Here is a 20,604-nt window from a genome sequence, read left to right as displayed (position 1 = left end):
ACTATGTGATCCTGATAATTTAGCATCAGCATCTTTGTTACCAAATTCTGTATGTATGCACCTAGGTAAGTCCATTCACATAACAGCATCTGCTAAATGCCAAAATGTGGTTATCTATCATTGGAAATGCCAAACTGTGGGTTACCTTCACCCCTTGGTTGGACCTTGTCATACCTCATCTGATGAGTATAACAGCCTTGTTTAGGGTTTACTTCACGGTTCTGAAAAGCTGGGACAGGACATTCAACAGGAGAGCACAACGAGGGCAGATCCATTTCAGGATTTTGTGCCAACTTCTGCTCTTAATAATTTAATCAGCTCAATCATATCTCTAAATTACATTTGCAAGAGCACCAGCTGCAGCCACATGAAGTATTTCTTAAGGATTTTGCTGTGCTCAAGTACTAGCGTTGTTTACTGAGGTGTCAGAAAACTTGTACTGGTTGGAACAAAAACCGGCATGGAAATCTGCCTTCCAGTACCGAAATTGTGCAGCCCTGACATATAAGCTCACATCAACAGGGAAGAACTACAGAACTACATTATCATTCCAAACGTTTAAAAATGCAAACGTGTCTTTCTAATTTGTACAATATAATGTACTACTGCATATTATAAGATTATAATTATAAGTGTATCATATTTCGAGGTGTTTAATGTATTTACAAGTTATGCCTCCCTTCCTTTGTAGAGTGGTACATTCCAAGAGCTCAGTCCTTTCAGTTCTTCTACGGTCTATGGTTGAACCGGTGGACAAGGAGATTGGGGATGACGCAATTTTACGCAGCCTATTAGATGGCCTGCCAGCTAAGTTAGCCAATATTTTCCTCAAAATTATCACAGCCTGAAAATTTTGAAATAAAAGACTAGTCAACGGACAGCTTACCATGGCCTCTCCAAAAAAGGGAGACCTCTCAGCCGCGGAGAAGGAGTTATTTCAGGTTATAGCAGCAGGTAATATTATTGTCTAACGTAGCCCTACGTTAGCAAGTTAGCTAAACAAATGCTAGCTTATTATTATTAGCTCGCTACTATAGCCATTGTCTACCTGACAAGATTCATAATATGTTTGTATTTTTGTGGTTTTGTGGAACTGATACAGACAGTACTGTAGATCTAAGTTACTCAGAAATTGTTATGATGGACGACCTGGCTAGCTATGCAGGACCAACGCCGAAGGGCCGTACCATGCGTGACATGAGTTCATGCATTGCCAGCCACGCTTCACATTTCGGTGTCTTTAGTTTAGCGGTGATAATTGGCTGACTTGCAGCCAATTTGATAGCTCCAATTTAAACACGTAACGTTATTATGAGCTTGTTTGTCTGTTAGCTAGCTTGCTAACATGTCAGTGTAGGTAGCATTTAGATATACGTTCTAACATAAAGTGGCTAGTAGTTAACGTTGCCATGTCAGAATTCTTTACCTGACTAGATAATCTTGACTTTAGCAACTACATTCACTGTGAGTAAAGTAAATTCGATTAACCGTGGGCGTACTGGAGTCTAACATTGGCAAAACTACTGTTATCTGTAATATTTATACCGATATTTTTGAATGGATTTTCTAATTGCCAAGGTAGTTTTTATGGGTAATGATGATAACTAACTAGCTGGCTTGTTGCTGACTAATACTGAAATGACTTGCCAACAAGTAGTGTTGACAGCAGGTTGTCTATGTATATTGGAAAAACTGGCTATAGTGTAACGTTGATGCTTACAGTGGTTTGCTAACTAGATAACTAGTTATATGCAATCTTCATATTCAAATGTCTCTCCGATTTTTTAGTTTTGTCCTCACAGTTGAATATATCTGACATAAAGTTAACCATATATAAACTAATTTACAGTAAATTAATTAGAAAAAAATATGCTTTTTAAACCCTTACTGAGGATGTTGTTCGGCTAATTCCATAATTCATTTAAGTAAATGAGTAACTGTTCCTTATGTGTTTATATGATCGGTATGTTCCCTGGTGATGTATATGTTTTACCGGGCTTATGTTGGGATTTGTGTTTTTATTAGGGAATGTCCAAGAAGCTTCAAGGTTGCTTGGATGCAAAGATGTACGCGTCAATTGTTTGGATGAGGTAAGAATGAAGTTTGAAAAAAATGCAACATACATTTTAACAATACAAATGCATAATTAAGTGGTGCAGTGGCTTAACATTGTCAACTTAATTGAAACTCATTTTAGCAGCCACATTGAGCACATCCTTATTTATAGTTATGTGAGGTCACTGTAAGGATAGTACCAGAGGTCTGGCTAATTCTGTTCACTGTTAGAGTGGAATAATTGCTGTTGTGGTATAAGTTACTGCAATGGTCATATTTAGCTTTTTAGTGTGTATTGTACACGTATCCTGTTATGCAATTGCTAGCTGCTTGTACTGTTGTATAGGTAAACCAATGCATACACTCTGAGTGGACATATGTTTTCTTTTGTGTTGTGGACATGTGGCCAAGACGTGGAAGACAGGCATAGCACTTAAAGGCGGACTATAATAACAAGGCACCACTAGATGTAGCATGCAGGTTTCCCTAGGTACCTTTTTGTAAGGGAGTAGAATAGTTAAAAACAGCAGTTTTCGATTGTCTGTCCTTCTGTCAAAATCAGATGTGGCTGGTTTTCCAGTGGATTGCCTTCTGTCTGCTTGTTCTTCACCAGTATCATGGCTTTTTCCCCTCATAGCATTGCATCAGATTTTCTGTCAAATAGAAGAGAAAAGTGTATATTCTCAGAATATAAAGTTTTAGTAACATTTATAAGCACTGTCATACTTTTAAAAATAAGTATGAAGTATTTGCCTATTTGGCCAAAAAATTGAAATTCATTGAGTAAATTTCCAGAGAAGGAACTTAATAATGGCTGAAGCTTTGTGAATTGTAGACCCAAGAGAATTCATTAACGCTCACATTTTGTCTTTTAGAAACTGTTTTGGCTGAAAAACCTTTGGATTTGTTTGAGTGATTTTTGATGTCCTCTTACTGTGATGTCATTCCATTACCTTAAAATTTCTCTTTCATGGAGATAACCAAAATATATCAGAAAACATGTCTTAAAATGTAAACCAGACATTTTCAGTACTCCCTCTGGTATTTAAATATTATTCTTTGGTTTAGTTGCCACACTTTCATTTAATGGTGTGGGATGTGAAGTGGCGCAGTGCGGGTGAAGTGAACTTGACTCTAAATCATTGGCTCTCGTCATTAAAGCATGTTGAGGCTGAGTAATCCGTCTGCATATGAATTCCAGAATTGACCATTAAGAAAGCTGTTTTTTTTTTATTTACCTCCAAGACTTCAGAGCAGGATTTGCCTGTTTCTTTAGTCAGCCCTTTGTTGTAAAACATAGGCAACATGTGAAACCCTTTTCTGAAAACCCTTGACTGTTTTTGAATGAAACTTTAGTTTTATTGAGAGGAATGTTATGCGTACATATTTGTATGGCTTGTTTTGACCCTGCAGTCAAAATTCACGGTTTTTCATGTTTAATATCTGCCCCTGAGTGTTTTTATGTTACCAAGGAATTGCCTGTACAATGGGTATTATCAGTGTAAGTTGTATCTAACCATTTACATTTTTAGTACTTGACTGTTGTCTGTAACAAGAAAAAAATAAGTTGTAAATTACTGTGTAACAAGTTGAGAACTGTTTTCGATAGCACATCCATGATTTTCAAATCACTGATAGTGTTCTTCTTCACTTTAATTTGATTAGTAAAAGTTTCCCCAATACTGTTTAAGTTAGCATACAAGAGAAGGAACTACTACACACTGTGGGCTGTATGTTCCGTGCTGTCTTTGCAGTTTGTGAATAATTAGGCTATTTCAAACATTGTAAAACATCACTCCTGCAAATCCATGAAATTCACAGCCAGGAGATTCTTGGCTCATCTCAGATACTTGCTTTTCAACGAAAAGATTTTATCTCTATTCAGTGGTGATCATGATTTTTGATTAGCCTATAACCTGTATTGCGTGATTTTCACATGTTGGCTAGCTCGCACAAAGTCAGGTCAGCTAGTTTGCCAAAGTGCCCCGCAGCTGGACTGAATCCCGGTTCTGCACCTACAGCCTTCTGGTGCTCAGCAGCACAGTGAGAAAAGTCCGCTCCCTCTCACATGCATGCCTGCTTTCTTGCTTGGTTCTGCCCTTCTCAGTATGGGATGACGCCGCTCATGCACGCCGCGTACAAGGGCAAGGCCGACATGTGCAGGCTGCTGCTGCAGCACGGGGCCGACGTCAACTGCAACGAGCACGAGCACGGCTACACGGCCCTCATGTTCGCCGGGCTCTCAGGTAGGGCTCCCAGCCCCGCGGGTACACCAGCGTCCTGTCTGTGGTAGGTAGTGGCTTTCCCACAATGCACCGGTTTCCCCCCCACTGGCCCACAGGAAAGACCGACATCACCTGGATGATGCTGGACGCCGGGGCCGAAACGGACGTGGTGAACTCCGTCGGGCGGACTGCGGCTCAGATGGCGGCGTTCGTGGGTAAGAGGTTACCATTATCTTATGCTAGTTTGCTCTCTAGCAACACTGCCCAACATCATTATTTACGTTTTTCACTCAGCCTCATCATCACTTGCATTAGTGCCGTTTTTCCTTCTGTTAAACATGATGTCAATAAGTTCTTGCACTCTCAACAGCATTTTGGTTATATGAGTACATTATAACAGGATTGTGTTAGCTGGGTCATATATAGTAAGAAAAGATCTATATATAATATTAAAAGCCATACTGGAAAAAATAATTTCAGTTTCCGTATTGTATCATAGTAAAATCTGTGATATTGCCAAATATCGAACCGTTTCCTCTAGAATCAAAATTGTATCCTGTCATGGTGAAGCCTGTGGTTTATACCCCTATTAATAACTGTCAGTAAGTGTTACTTTCTACGCAACTCTCTTTCCTAGAGTTTTAATACTTTAATACTTCGGTTTTTGGATTTTAGTTCAATTATTTAAATAAAAATTATTTTCTATTCATATGTTGCACTGCAGAGTACAGTATATACATAAATTAGCAAAATCAAGTAAACTAAATGAAAATAAAATAAATAAGCCATCTCTCACTCTTAATATTTGATCGGTCCCTCTGGCAGGCCAGCATGACTGCGTGACCGTGATCAACAACTTCTTCTCCCGAGCAAGACTGGAGTATTACACAAAGCCCCAGGGGCTGGAGAAGGAGCCCAAATTACCTCCCAAACTGGCAGGACCCCTGCACAAGATCATAATGAGCACTAACCTTAACCCTGTCAAGGTACTGCTTCTGACAAAACACCTGCTTCATTATATCCCATGTGTTGTATCAGTGTGGCACAGGCTGTGTCATTCTGTTCCCTGTGTTATATCACTGTGGAACAGCTCATCTGAGTCTGTTCCCTGTGTTGTATCACTGTGGAACAGCCCTCATCATTCTGTTTCCTGTGTTATATCTGTGTGGAACAGCCTGTGCCATTCTGTTCCCTTTGTGATTTCAGTGTGGCTCAGTTCTGTTTCTTTTTCTCTGATTGAAACAGATGGATAGTGACATGTTGGTATCCCCTTTCTCTATCCCCATTCTTATCACCCTCTTTGCACCTCTTCTCTCTCCTCCATTCGCTCTCACTCTCACGCCTTCTCTCTAATTCCCTCACTGCCTTTGCTCTCTGCTTTTCTCCTCTTTGCACCTCCTTTTTTTATTTCTCTGTCTTTCTCACACACACACACACACACACATCCTCTCTCACCCTTCCTCCTCCCTCTCTCTTTGCTTTGGCCTCAGATGGTGATGTTGGTAAAGGAGAATCCCCTGTTGGTAGACGTGGAGGCTCTGGAAAAGTGCTTCAGGGTGATGGACCTGATCTGTGAGAAGTGTGTGAAGCAGCAGGACATGAACGAGGTGCTGGCCATGAAGATGCACTACATCAGCTGCATCCTGCAGAAATGCCAGGCCTTCCTCAAGGAGCGAGAGGACAAGCTGGACGGTCTCATTAAAAGGTCCGTTTAGTGTCTGTGCCATGACCAGTGCTCCACCCTGTTCGTATTTACATTTGCATTTAATTATGCAAATATCACTGCTGGTTCTTTTGACAAATATCTGGTTTATTCGTTATTTAATCTGTTACGTGTGTGTACTGCATATCATACTAATTTGCATACAGAATAAACTTTCCTTCTGAATATTCCTGCAGAGCACTGACTTCATAGTAATAGTTATTTTTGTTTTTTTGATTAGTGTAAATAAAGAGCAATTGAAGTAAAATGCTGGTGTTTTCCTCCTCCAGCCTGTTGAAAGGACGTGACAGCGATGGCTTTCCCCAGTATCAGGAGAAGTTTATCCGTGAATGTATCCGGAAGTTTCCATATTGTGATGCGACCCTGCTTCAGCAGCTGGTTCGAAGCATTGCACCTGTGGAAATTGTGAGTGTTTTGTAATGAATGTGGGGTTGTGTGCATTTTAAAGTGTGATCAATCCATCTTCCCTTCAGCATGTTAGTGTAGAATGTCATTTCTTACGCTGAAATGGGGGGTGGGAGGGGGGGGGGGGGTTTAGTCTTGGGTTGTCTTTGGTGGTTCTGATGAAATCTTACTTTGAAATTTAGAGGCAAAGCCAGATGGTTTCTGCTGACAGTGCCTGACGCTGATGTTAGTGTGCACCCTGTGACAGATTCTGAACGCTTTCCTCTCTGCATCAGGGTAATGACCCCACAGCCTTCTCCGTGCTGACTCAGGCCATCACGGGCCAGGTGGGCTTCATGGATGCCGAGTTCTGCACCACCTGTGGAGAAAAGGGAGCGGAGAAGAGGTGCTCCATCTGCAAAACGGTACCGGTACCACTGTGCACCCCGACCCGCCCCAAATCAGGGATGCATTGCTTATGTTCTGTAGACGCCATTCAGACACCGTGCTCAATGTAGTCTAATTAGCAGAGAGAAGAATGTAGGGGGATGAGAACTGAGGCGACTGGCCTGTGAAATGCTTGACTCTTCTGCCTCTGTTTCTGTTCCCAGGTGATTTACTGTGACCAAGCCTGCCAAAAGCTGCACTGGTTCACGCACAAGAAGGTCTGCAAGAAACTCAAAGACCAGTGGGAAAAGCAGGAGGAGGAGTCAGCCAAACTGATGGAGAAAGAACAGAATGGTATGGAATATGACAGGCTGTCCGTCTGAAAGAAATGGACATGCGCGTGTTTTACTGCTGCATCGCTGTTTCTAATGCTCTGTTGTCAGCAAACTTGCTTATATACTTTGCTGATGCTTTCATCCAGGGTGACGTGCACATCCCGCGACGTTTACGCATTGACCATTAATAAGGCTCGGCACAGCTGCCCCTCTAACTCGCGTGTCTCAGGGTCCGGAGAAAATGGTAGTTTCAGAGGGAGCAGCGCAATGAAACAAAACTGCACCCGCTCTTGTGTAATAAAACGTGTATAATCATTGTTTGATACAGTGTTGGACGCTTTTATTTATTAACAGCAGCCTACTTACCTGCACTTACCTGAACCCTCAATAAAATGAAAACTTCCCTAACTCTTACTCCCCTGATCCTGCCCTTAAAACAGCAGTGCAAACAGTGTGGACCGCCAGTATTTGTCTTGAGGCTTTTTGACACTTGAAAAATTACAGTTGATAATGCTTTGTTTTTGAGAGTGCAAAATGGGTAGGTTTTTTCCTAAGTTGTTAAGTGCAGGTGCAGGATTTATATATTTATTTATTTTGTTAGTATGTGGGTCTACGGTTGTCACATGACTGATGCATTATCTCTCTCTTCAGCCAAAGACGATGAGGCAGTAGAAGACACAACTAGCTCCTTGCAGGACCTCTCCGTGGGACAAGAGGAAGGTTCACCCTCTGGCTCCTCCCACCTACAGGCTGACCCAGAAGTGTCTGATCCCCAGTCAACCAATCAGGTTTAGATCCACTCATATGGAGACTTGAGTCCTGCCCACTAATCCCCGCACACCTGCGTGACAGTAGCCCCATGGAGGATGATTGGCCTGCACTAAACAGCAGAACTATCCAGTTTTCTGGGTCACACTGAGGACATTTTCAGCTAACAAGACTCCCTGAAACTTCCAGACTGTTTCATACTGTGGGGAACATGGCAAGGGTTTGCTCCAGTGCTGATGGAAAGTTGGCACTGAAGCATTGCAACTCATCAATACTGTATATGAGGGAAGATCTGAGTCAAACAGAGAATGAACATTATCTCTGCTCAGTCGTTATGGTTTAGTTTGTTTTTCACATTAGTGGCTTACAAACTTATAAATCTGGCCAATAATTTAGGTATGTTCACTGTGTTTGTTGTGTGGCTGCTGAACTGAGTGTATTAGACACAGTTTTCAATGTAAAGTGGGCTTGCTACCTGAATGAGGTTTGTGCTTTTTCCAACACATGTTCCTGTGGGACAACGTGTGATGACAGTTTACTGGTCCCTTTTGAAGGTAGATAATTTAATTATGATTTACAGGTTCTTGCATAAATGCAAAGGTTACTTTACAACATGGAAATGATAAATATCTGATCATGTATAAAGCAAAAGCCAATGCATTGCTCTTTGCCATTTATCTTCAGTAGCCATTCGTTTGAACATTTCTTATTTGGCCGAATCATAATTGAAAATCCAGTAATGCACTGACACAAAGCTATATAGCTACACCCATGACCTTCGGATTATGTAGATCTGAAAATGTAGAACATTAATGTACAAAAATAATTAGACAATCACGATCAATGTACTTAACTGTGCAGATGTGTCTGGTGACTGGCCATTGTTAATAATAATATTGGAAAATATTTAATATGTGGATAACCAATAAAAAAGATTTCTAGTTTATTTATTGTGGAGGTTTTTTTTTTTTATGCCCCCGGCCTTCGTAGGAGGCAGGCGTGGCATTATGTCGTCCGTCAACAATGTGGTTTCGGCTCATTTAACAGAAAACGCCTTTGTCGATCGGGCTGATTTTTTGGTGGTGAATTGGACTTGACCACACGAAGGCTGGTTTCGATCGGTATCGGCACCGCTCATTCAATATGGCTACCACGGCTGCCATCTTGAATTTGGTTTCCGCTCATTTAACAGAAACGGCCTTTGTCAATCAGGCAGATTTTTTATGGTTCACATCATACGGTCGGGAGCATATGCCACGCTCTACGGTGGCCTTGTTTTTGGGTTGGGTTGGCAGTATTGCCACATTTCTTTCTTTGGGAGGAAGATTGCCTTGTCTGTTTTCAGAAGGATAAGACTCAGTTCCAGCTGTCAGTACAGTGCACAAGCTAAAAGTGCTCATTTGTGAAAATGTGCGGCCTTTTGTGGTCATCATAGGAGTGTATCTGCCTCAGGCTTTGATTTATTTGCAGAGCAGAACTCCACCCCCCCCCCCCCCCCCCCCGACCCTACCCCCCACCCCTCATGTTCCTGCACTTAAAATACTGACTTTCGTTTTCTTCCTCGTAGTTTATACTGGAGGATATTGGCACAGAATACTGAATCGGTTCAGCTGAAGTACCTTATAGAAGGACACTACAGCAGGTCCCTGCTTGTGTGCAGAACCTTTAATCAATTTACAAGCCATTTATGCCACATTGATGGATATATTCAAGTTATGTTTTTTCGTTGAAATGTATTGGTTGGTATAAACACAGATTAATTTTTAAAAAGCGATAAATGCTTAGATCACAATCGGGGAAATTTAATCGGCGTCATAAAGGAAGAAGGAAAATAATGGTATACATGCTACTGAAGTATCATGTGCACCAGCCTTCCTGCAAATGTAGCCTTAAAAATGTCACAAATGTTACAAATTCTTGTATGTACAGTACAAAGAGAGGTATGTTTTGTTTATGGCTGCTGCATAACCATAGATGTTCTTGCCTGTTGTTTATCATCAGTGCTACTCAGGTAAGATTCCATCAGCGCCTGTTGCTCTGGCTCCTCCCACTGGAATGGAGCCGCTTCTGGTTAGCAGAGCAGCCTCCGCTCGCCTCCCGAAGGCCAGAGACTGCAGGACACGGTGTCTGTCTGGACTGTATCGCTGAAATGCTGCCTTCCTCTCCTCCTGCTTCACCTCTTAAGAGAGAACAAGTAGACTGTCTGATTCAACCCACCGTTTCAAACAAGGTCTGAATTTCCCCAATATACGGCTTCCCCCCCCCCAGTACATACGGTGCATATAATGAATTACATAGCCATGTTTCAAGTTTAATTTTACAGTTAAAGTGATTGTGCAACTTCAATAAGGTTCATACTATATATGCGTTACCTAAACAGTCAATTAAGATATGTTGACAACTATGTTGCAATGTTTTCATTTAATAACTTAATTTTAGATATAAAAGGGACATACCTTTTCTATCCAGCATTTTAACAGATGGCAAATGGTGGACCACATAGTGGCGATATTGAGGATCTAACGTCAGTGGGTTCAGGTAAAAACCTGGAAATAAACATCTTTATTGTAGACGTATTGCTTTTCATTTGTAAGGGCATTCTGGTTATATGGTGATAATTACAATATGTAATTTGCACATTCCATTGATTGGTGCATTTCTCCCTTGTGATTCTGTGTGTGTGACAGTACTGGATTGAGATGTTATCTTCACCAGTCCATCTTGGAGCAGTATGAATGGCAACTGGTGTATTGGAATGTTGGCTGTGTCACTGGAAACTTTATATATTGGATACATATTTTTTCAGGAGACCCAAGGATCAACACTAAAATTTAACATCTCAATGTGTTGAACTTAAAGATTCTTACTATTAGTGTCTTACTCAGCAAGGATGAATTGACAATAGAGAAACTATAAGTGAAGCTGTGCAATTGTGCATTTCCATAAATATCAATAAGAATACTTGATATTTAACACTTAACAGTGTGACTCAATTGATGAATTGACGTAATTGTCCAATATATGTATCTCAAGGATTCAAATCTACAACTCTCAGTTTACATTACATTACATTACATTCATTTAGCAGACGCTTTTATCCAAAGCGACGTACAAAAAGTGCATTTTCATGATCGTAGACAACTGCTGAACACGGGTTCAGTAAGGTACAATTACTTATTTTGTAAAGCTATTTCTAGCCGAGAACAAAGAACACTATCCTGGTCTGACATCTGCAAAGCCAAACTAGGCAGAAGAATAAGCTACAGTATTAGGACGAATACAATTTACCAAGAAGTGCAGGGAAGGGGCAACATGTAACAAGTGATAGGAAAAGGGTTTTTTTTTTTTTTTTTTTTAAATATATACAGCGTGGTGGTGGTTGTTCTAGGTATAGTCTGAAGAGATGAGTCTTCAGGCCACGGCAGAAGATGGATAGTGAGGGGGAGGTTTGGAGAGGGACGGGGAGTTCGTTCCACCACTGGGGACAGTTTCAGCAGACTGAATACATTGCTTGACTCAGCTGTCGTGATCTGCTGTACACTAAAAACATTTTCACACTCAAAGGTGTCTCACTAGGTCTGATCACTCACTGAAGCCGCGTTTCCACCAAAAGTACCCGGAACTTTTAGTCCCAGGAACTACTTTTCAAGGAACTAAAAGTTTCCTTCAGCCCACTGTTGTCTGCGTTTCCACAGCGGTCTAAAGTCCCGCGACAATTAGGCAAATTAGTCCATGACGTATGAAAAAGCGACGTCGTCGTCGGTCCATCTGTCCTATGATTTCTTCTGTAACTCCATACTGCCACCGAGCCTCTGACACTCACTGACACTGATCACTCACTGAGTCTCTGACAGGCTCTCGCTGACACTGATCACTCACCGAGCCCCTGACACTCTCACTAACACTGATCACTCACTGAGTCTCTGACAGACTCTCACTGACACTGATCACTCACTGAGTCTCTGACATGCTCTCGCTGACACTGATCACTCACCGAGCCCCTGACACTCTCACTAACACTGATCACTCACTGAGTCTCTGACAGACTCTCACAGACACTGATCACTCACTGAGTCTCTGACAGACTCGCTGACACTGATCACCTACTGAGCCTCTGACACTCTCACTGACACTGATCACTAACTGAGTCTCTGACAGACTCTCACAGACACTGATCACTCTCTGAGTCTCTGACAGACCTTTTCTGACACTGATCACTCACTGAGCCTCTGACAGACTCGCTGACACTGATCACCTACTGAGCCTCTGACACTCTCACTGACACTGATCACTAACTGAGTCTCTGACAGACTCTCACAGACACTGATCACTCACTGAGTCTCTGACAGACCTTTTCTGACACTGATCACTCACTGAGCCTCTGACAGATTCTCACTGACACTGATCACTCACTGAGCCTGATTGGGGGATCACTCACTGACAATGTGGAGGCACTGCATTCTCTTCAGCTCTCTTACTGACTCCTCTAGCCTCCTCAGCTCATTGTTGTGCAATGACAGAATCTTCAGGCAAGTCAGGTGACCTAAGGCTCCTGTACACAAAGATGTAATAAGGCATAAAAGTTGAATATATTTTTAAATATTCCACACCTGAATACATGTGTACACAATCATAGCCTGTTGACGTTGATGCATGCATACATGAGGGCTCAAATGCACTCGTATAAGTGAACACACAATGCTGTCTGAGATTTCAGCAGGCCACAGTTTAAATTTTGTTTAAATGCTGCCAAAACAAATGAACATGCATTATAAACTGAACTGGCATAATGATCCCCTCCTCCTCCACCTCAGTTGATGTGGCTGCTGTGTGCGACTCAGTGCCATTATATGATGGTGATGATGATGATGATGATGAATATTATTATTATTATTATTATTATTATTATCACAACTGCTATTTCTACTACTATCTCATGTACTGTACCTGAAATAGAGGTAATTGTATTGTTGTGCAGGTAAAGTTCAGTCAAGCAGCAACTGATGGCCAGACAGGAAATATTCTTGATCTGAATCATTGAATGGACATATCAGGAATAAATATTCCTTTATTTGAATTCAATTGATTACAGTTCAGCATCTGACATTAACTGCTCATGTAGGTTGATTAAAAATTTTTTTTTTTTTAAACATGAATCGTTCACCTATGATCAATAATGGAATATATAATAGGAATAATTCTGGAATACTGGATTAAATTACGAATGAATACCCGCATAAATAGAACAATTTTCTTGAGGGAGAATTATGCTATGAAGCCTTTTAGACTTGACAGAGGAACTACTTTAACTACATAGAGATTTTGAACTACAGTACGTCTTCAAAATGCATTGTATTTGCAACTGGATGTGAAAACGACACACACGTAGCAGATGCAGCCTATTACTGTCAAGTATCTTACGTGTTCCCTCTTCTTTTTTATTTAAAAAATTTTTTTGGATTATACGTATTTTTCGTATAATTCATAAATAATATATTAGGTTTTTACTAATCATTAATGCACACCTTATTGTTGTTCACCCATAAACGTCTCAGCATTGGGAATCTTGACAAATCCGGGATAGAGCTCATTCCCCTGCCATTAAAACATATTTAGCTTTCAAGCATATGTAATTTCACAGACAAACATTGTAATTCTGTTGAAACGCGACTGAGATAGATAATTAGATTACCTCTTGGCAAGGTAAAGTTGGCTGACGTCGATGTTTCTTTTAATGCCGCCCCTTTGTAGAATATCACTAATCTCCTATAAAGATACGATATTGTTTATTGTTGGCATTGCAGTCTACGCATGGCCATGCATTAGTTTTAAGGCTACGTTTCATGACAATTTTAATAGCAAATGCACCTGAATGCCTACCTTCAATTCCATTCTTTTCGACTCGTGACTTCAGTAAACTCGCAGTTACTAAGAAACCGCACCCTTACAAACACACCAGTATAAGTGTGGATATGGCCCTCATTGGATAAATTGCACAAACGGGCTTATTATGTTCCGGGCATTCTCCAGTAGTGATTGCAGTACGTCCTAATGGCCTATGCATTGACAATAAAAATAATATAAAAATCAGGCCTAATTAATACATTTTATCTATAAAAAAATCGCTTTATACACATATATTAGTTAATGCCAGCCGTTTACAGCACTGAAACAACTATATCTAGATTATTTGTTAGTGTGTATAGGAGATACCTTAGAAAGTTCAGGTTATTAGATAACTCTGCAACGTTAATACATTTAATCACATTATGAGCCATTTTACTGAGCCGTAAGATTAAGCGCAATGCAAATAGGGCTTGGAAAGCCTGTATGAAAAATAATATACAAAATGTGATATTTTCAGTCTCTGGACGCTGCATGGATGATTTATCGCTAGAGGGCAGGCTTTCTCTTTTCAAGGTTGAGTTGCATTTGAGTTACAATTTCTTGTGCTGGGTGATACACACACGTCCGTATCTCATCACGTAAAAACGTAGCCTTTTGTTTTTATTGTTGAGGATCATCATACAAATGAAATAATAATAATAATAATAATAATAATAGTAATAATAATAATAATAATTTGCAGAAAAGTTTAGAAAAGTGCACACAATATATACACCCTGGAAAATTGAAGTACGGGAGAAGGGGTGACTTATGGTGACAATAAGTTGGGTTGTCTAAAACTGGGTGTACGTCACAAATTTTCCTGAGAACAAATGCAAAACTAACAAACGAACAAACAAACAAACAAAATGTTTAAGCCTGTTGAAAGACTATTGATATTTATTTATATAAGCAGAGACTAAAAATCACTAATGGAAAGACTAAGGATAAATGAAATATTCAAATGGGGGAAATTACCCATTAAAACAGTGACAGCAGAAGAGAGTTCTTATTTATGAATGGAAAAGGGATCCATTGTTTGGAATTCCCTTTTGCCGTACACTTCCGTAGGAATTCTAAAGCTGCTATATACCTATGTGCTAAATTTTTTTCATTGCTTTGTTCTTGATATATAGCCCCTTTGTCCCAAATAGGTCCTCCGGCCCCACCTGCTGTTTCCGCAAGAGGGTCCTTCCTGGTAATGAACACGCTCCTGTCATGTTGCTTGTCGATATATTAATAACTCATGAACTCTTTACTTCTCACTGTATTATCTCACTCTCTCTGGGTCTATATGTCACTGTCATTACGGCCGAGGAGTACATAAAGGGCTATCTCGGCTTTCCGCTTTTTTGAGATGTTAAAAAAATAATAATGCTGTATTGTATGTACAGCTCTGAAATTCCTCTTTCTTAAACCCAGCGCCTGGACGTTTATGCATCAAAAAGGCCTTACAATCCCTGTTTCACCCGTCACCGTCTCTAGGGACTCCAAGCGGTTTCCTTTTCACTCTTTTTTTTTCGGAAGTGAGGTAAACGAGTTTCACAGCCCCTTGGGAAATAAGAGATCATTATTTTGTCACCAAAAATGAAAAAGATGTAAGATGTGACAATGTAGTACACAGTAAAATATCCAGTGTTAATTTAACTCTAACAGTTAACATTTGAATTAAGTGTTAGAGTTAAATTAACACTGGACATTTTACTGCATATGCACTGGTATATTTTTTGAGCAATTCATAGCTGTAGTAAGATAAATTTGTTAATTATGGTTTGTAGCAGAGATACTGCTCATTTACTCCAGATATCAGCCCCACTGCATAGTTTACACTGTGCCAGAGCCAAGATATCAATTTCTCATTTACACCAGCATAATCACAAAAACATAATTAATATACAGCATCCAATCAAATATGTCGATAGAGTTACACCAATATGCTTGTTATGAGGGTATGAATGAATGACTTTGAGGTAACTGATTTGGACGGTCCTTCTTTGACCACTAAGGTATAAACAGTTTACTCTGTAAACAACCACCCCGACCACCCCCCACCACCGCCAACACACGTACATTGCTTAAGTCTTCATTCAATGGCCAGTGGATTATTTGATCATTGGATCACATAACCAATCACATATTGATTGTATATTGTCAGGCTTAAATACCTACCAAGTCTGATCATCATATGCAATGTATAATGGCAGAATTGTCACACATATAGAATTCGTTAAAGTGAAATTATAATTTTGTCATCAATCAATGTTGAATTGGAGTGTACCGATTTGTCAGATTGTTTATCCAATTTAACCAAAACACAGAACTGTATGTTCTATCCTTCAGCACAGCATAAGAAAAGATGAATACTCATAAACTGAAGAGATACATTAAGCTTATCCACTGCTTCATCAGTAAGTGTTAAAATATGTGTGTGCTCACTTGTGTGTGTATGTGTGTGTGTGTCTTTGCTAGATAATATATGCTAAAAACCATTATAAAACACTTAAAGACAACACAAACCTTTATTCTAACAAAACATGAGTCATGGTGCATGTAATTTGTTTATTTCAAATTAGTTAAATATTTTTTTTGGAAGCTAATTGCTTCTCTCACATTGAACACAATGAGTCCAGACAGCAGTCTCATTCTCACATTCAGAAAAGATATGGGACAATAGTTACGGACCGATAAAGAAGCATTAGATTCAGGTCTCAATATAATTAGCAAAAATACTTTACAAATAAAATGTTTCTTTAACATGTCAATTGTCTGTATTTTAAGCAGTATGAAAATATATAGCCTAATTAACAGTGCAAACTAGGAAAATAATTATAATACGGAAGTTCAATAAAATTTTAATTTTGGCACTTTAATCAATTCAGTTTCCTAGTACTTGGAATACGTTTGCTTCACAATTCCAGCACTATATATTATTTGTCATCACTGGTATGGAGAAAAATGAAAGTAGAGAATTGGTATAGAGAGCGTGGGGCGTGGTGATGCTCATACAGTTACGCCCATGTCTCAATCGGAAACCTTCCACGGTCGGCACAACAGCAGCTGCCAAAATAAGAGGCGGGTATATAAAAGTCTCAGAGAAAGGTATCATTGCACCTCCGCCGCAGAGATCTGAAACTAAGCATCGCTTCACTGACACGGGATCTGATTGTTTTTCTACCCCCAGAAGCAGTCATGCACCTGAACGTATGCAGAGCGTGCCACTTCTTATTTTTGTTCTGCATACTGTTGAAGAGCTGTCAAACGTTCAAGAATGATGCCACTGAGGTCTTGTATTCACACGTGGTTAATCCGGTACAAGAGATTCAGAGTAATGTATCTTTAAATCGTGCAAGAAACGGCGGAAGAAGCATCGGCAACACCGCTCAAGAGCGAAGTGGTAAGATGATTTGTTTTAAATCACGATTAATGATTATGATTTAAAAAATTCCCATTTAAGCATTCTATGTACATTCTGATAACATTTTTTTTCACGTCGTAGTCGACGTCAATGCGCCCACTGCTATTGAAACAAATTCAGTTTTATGTATCCTTTGTATTTACAGACGCTTAGATGTAGAAACATACTCTAAATGCAGTGCAAGAATGAATTACAGTATATTCACGTATCAGGGATAAATTCCAACAACCAGCAGTTCAAATATGATTGGTTAGATTGCTTGGGTAGCCTACTGTAGACTAAAACGTTTTATTGAAAATTACTTAAATTTATTTAAACACAACATATAGCTAGTCCAAGGTTTGATTCGGTGATTTCTCAATAACGTTTTTGCGCAGTTGTTCTATTTGGCTAATTGAAACATGCTCATTAACCACATTTTAAAGCTGCAGTTATCTTTTCCTGCAATCACTCTGCTGGTCAGGACTGGTCTGGTTGCAGATAGCCTAGTGGGACCAAATGTTATCTCTTAGAGTTTAATTAACACTGGACATTTTACTTTGTAGCTAATGCTTTCCCGTGAAGGTACAGTTATCTGACACCTTCACTTAAATGCACCAAATGATGTTTTGGTGGAATGATCTACATTGCACATTTTACTGGCAGGTGCCCAGTTGAGTGGTAGAGATGAGAGAGAGTCAGATAATCCTAGGAGGGAGAAGGTGTGCCTGTACAAATGAATGGAGGTGCTCGCCCTCAGCTCCTCAGGAAGTCTGTGATTAAGGCGGTGTTTGTTTTGAACCTTCAGTACCTGGAGCTGCCAGGCCCTCTCTCTGCTCTTCATTAATCAGGCGCTGTCATCGAGAAAGGCACACATTGTCACTGAGGCGCATGCTGCATTGTGAATGAGCTGAGAGTTGGGTTACAGTGTGTGAAGATATAGCCTGGAGTAGAATATTGTCCATGGTGTCACTTCACAGCTTTGGACAATCCTGCAGGAAAACCCTCTGCTTTGAACTGAATCGGCACTAGTGGAATAAACTGTACAATTCAGTTACCAAAATTGAGAAACTGACAGTAAATGTATTTAGATTGATATATATTGCACTATATGTAGGAGGACTTTGTACATGTGTTTTCTCACTTGAGAATGGAAAGCTTAAGGGTAATTAAAGGCATGTATAATCCTGCAGCTGTAATGCTGGCAAAAGTGAACTATGTCATTAATGGAAGCTCAGACTTATTTTCTCTTCCGCTGTCTATTGCAGAGCGAACCCAGGTTGGATGCAGAGAACTACGGTCTACTAAGTACATCTCGGATGGCCAATGCACTAGCATAAACCCAATCAAGGAATTAGTGTGTGCTGGTGAGTGCCTCCCAGCTCAAATGCTACCCAACTGGATCGGTGGTAGCAATGGGAGGAAGTTCTGGAGCCGAAGGAATGCCCAGGACTGGCGCTGTGTGAACGATAAGACTCGCACCCAGCGGATCCAGCTACAGTGCCAGGACGGCAGTGCAAGAACATACAAAATCACAGTGGTCACCTCCTGCAAGTGCAAGAGGTACTCCAGACAGCACAACGAGTCAGGTCACAAGTTTGAGGATTCATCGCAGACTCAGCTGGCTCACAAACCCAAGGCTAAGAGGAGGCATGGGAAGGGCAAGATCAGTGAGAACTGGCATGAAACAGAGCCAAAAAATTAAAGACTCACAATGACTGCGGTCCTGGATTATCTCTTAAAGGGTTGTCTGAGTGTCTGTGGACCATTGGAGGACCATGCGTATATAGCACTGAATTCCTGAACCAAGGCCATCAGTTGACTGTTTCTTTTCCCAATACCTGATGTGGGGAAAGAATTTTGTAAGTTAAACCGAAACAGAATGGGGACAAGACAATCCTTGCCTTCCAAAATAATTACACATTATTTAAAATCTTGATAAAATTTTTTTTACATAGCATAAAAATGCATTGTATTAATGGCAATACTGGGTAAAATCATTGTAACATGCATGATGAAAGATCCATAATATGACAAAAAACACAAAACAAAGATATCATGTGTGTACATATATGTAAATATATATGATAATGGGCTTAATTGGTTACAGTTTGAAGTATATTAAACCAGTAGTTGACTGAGTAAATGGGAGTAATGCGGGAGACCAAAACTAGCCTATAGACATAAAATAGTCCTGAATGTTTTTTTTAATTGTTTTTAGTTACTTTGCCTACCTGTTTGAATATCACATCAGAAACAGATTCTTTCACTTTGTTAATCTTATATAATGTTTAGCATTACACTTCAGGGAAAATACACGTAATTATAATAAAGAAGGCTGGTTGGTTAAAAGGGAGTTTTGTTATAATTAAATCTGGATTTTGCATGAAGTGCAACAAAGGCATCACTGCCAAAGATGCAATTAGATGAAAAGGAATCAACAGAAAAACTTTAACTTTGCACACTTTTTACTTGTACCAAACAATCCACAACAATTAGACTATCAGAGGGAAGTTCCCTGCTTTGCCTCCCATATTTGTAGCTCACCAAACACCCCAGATATAAACATGTGATATTCACATCTTACAGTAAATTTTGTATATGATGTAATATAATATTTTGTGAGTCAACAGTTTTTATATATCTGATTTTTTGATTATTTGTATGTGAAAGCCAATATAGAGAACTGTCAAAGTAGTGTTTGTAATATGCAGTGGCGTCTTGTATGTTAAATATATATATATATATATATATATATATATGTTTTGTCTTCACAGAACATAATAAACTGTAATAATTTTTTCCAGGGTACACTACAATTTTACGAATCACCGAAAATAATACAACAGGAGCACATGCAGGAGCTTTATTATAATAGAATAAAAACTAGACAAAACAAATCAGAAATACTGATGGGAAAATGGGACAGTATGACTAAGTAACTACCAAGTTGTGATGCTTCAGTGTTAAAATAAAGTTATTGAGTGAAACTAAACGCATGCATAAAATTTGCTGCTAAAATGTAAAGACTCGGTATAAAAGTGGTTACATTGCATGTCCACATTACAGTCCTAACACATGTAGTTTAAACTCAAGGTAACTACATGTTCACCTTTTCATTGGCCTGTTTTGTGCAGTCAAAGATGTGCCTCAGGAAGCGTATGCTACAAAGTGCAGGAGGTAATGCCCTCAATTTACTATCTTAAGAGATTTTGTTCAAAAGAGATGATCATGGTGTTCTTTCAAATGGAAACGAAGTGTATAAATTCCCAAAGGGGAAAAATCCTCAATAGATTTAACTTGAGTCAACACGCAGATACATTTTCTGAATGCACCAATTAAATACCTTGATATTCAAACACATACCTCATGGATTTTCATTGGGTATTCAAATTAATACATTTTTCCATATGGAAACATTTACCTTGTACTTACTCAGACTTCACC

General features: G+C 39.7%; 3 protein-coding genes across 3 annotated transcripts; 2 read left to right on the top strand and 1 right to left on the bottom strand.

Moving 5' to 3' along the window:
• Positions 1–708: 708 nt before the first annotated feature.
• Positions 709–8,823, top strand: ankmy2a (ankyrin repeat and MYND domain containing 2a). The gene is made up of 10 exons (XM_035393858.1): positions 709–954; positions 2,026–2,090; positions 4,163–4,301; positions 4,397–4,495; positions 5,106–5,266; positions 5,771–5,985; positions 6,273–6,408; positions 6,684–6,812; positions 6,999–7,128; positions 7,761–8,823. The coding sequence occupies exons 1-10, from the start codon at positions 888–890 to the stop codon at positions 7,901–7,903; spliced, it is 1,284 nt and encodes a 427-aa protein (XP_035249749.1). The 5' UTR covers positions 709–887; the 3' UTR covers positions 7,904–8,823.
• A 945-nt stretch (positions 8,824–9,768) lies between these two features.
• Positions 9,769–13,817, bottom strand: LOC118209821 (leucine-rich repeat-containing protein 72). Its single transcript, XM_035385506.1, has 7 exons — positions 13,758–13,817; positions 13,570–13,643; positions 13,403–13,472; positions 12,825–12,906; positions 12,316–12,429; positions 10,334–10,423; positions 9,769–10,056 (listed from the first exon to the last, which is right to left on the bottom strand). Exons 1-7 carry the CDS (start codon positions 13,767–13,769, stop codon positions 9,881–9,883), a joined length of 618 nt encoding a protein of 205 aa, XP_035241397.1. The 5' UTR covers positions 13,770–13,817; the 3' UTR covers positions 9,769–9,880.
• A 2,986-nt stretch (positions 13,818–16,803) lies between these two features.
• Positions 16,804–20,209, top strand: sostdc1a (sclerostin domain containing 1a). The gene is made up of 2 exons (XM_035411486.1): positions 16,804–17,157; positions 18,426–20,209. Exons 1-2 carry the CDS (start codon positions 16,953–16,955, stop codon positions 18,860–18,862), a joined length of 642 nt encoding a protein of 213 aa, XP_035267377.1. The 5' UTR covers positions 16,804–16,952; the 3' UTR covers positions 18,863–20,209.
• The last annotated feature ends 395 nt before the right edge of the window (positions 20,210–20,604 follow it).

Source organism: Anguilla anguilla, chromosome 1, assembly GCF_013347855.1.
Source record: "Anguilla anguilla isolate fAngAng1 chromosome 1, fAngAng1.pri, whole genome shotgun sequence".
NCBI classification, from domain to species: domain Eukaryota; kingdom Metazoa; phylum Chordata; class Actinopteri; order Anguilliformes; family Anguillidae; genus Anguilla; species Anguilla anguilla.
The sequence above is the reverse complement of the archived record's forward strand: the minus strand, read 5'-3'. Positions and strand labels throughout refer to the sequence as shown.

Excerpts from the sequence above, each read along its gene's own strand:
- ankmy2a (XM_035393858.1), top strand. The coding sequence starts at position 888 with ATGGCCTCTCCAAAAAAGGGAGACCTCTCAGCCGCGGAGAAGGAGTTA. Across the intron at positions 955-2,025 it reads ATTTCAGGTTATAGCAGCAG|GGAATGTCCAAGAAGCTTCA; the intron begins GTAATATTATTG and ends TGTTTTTATTAG. Across the intron at positions 7,129-7,760 it reads GATGGAGAAAGAACAGAATG|CCAAAGACGATGAGGCAGTA; the intron begins GTATGGAATATG and ends CTCTCTCTTCAG.
- LOC118209821 (XM_035385506.1), bottom strand. Across the intron at positions 12,430-12,824 it reads TACAATTACCTCTATTTCAG|GAGCCTTAGGTCACCTGACT; the intron begins GTACAGTACATG and ends CTTTGTGTACAG. Across the intron at positions 10,424-12,315 it reads GCAGTGCCTCCACATTGTCA|GTTTTTACCTGAACCCACTG; the intron begins GTGAGTGATCCC and ends GTTTATTTCCAG.
- sostdc1a (XM_035411486.1), top strand. The coding sequence starts at position 16,953 with ATGCACCTGAACGTATGCAGAGCGTGCCACTTCTTATTTTTGTTCTGC. Across the intron at positions 17,158-18,425 it reads CACCGCTCAAGAGCGAAGTG|AGCGAACCCAGGTTGGATGC; the intron begins GTAAGATGATTT and ends TGTCTATTGCAG.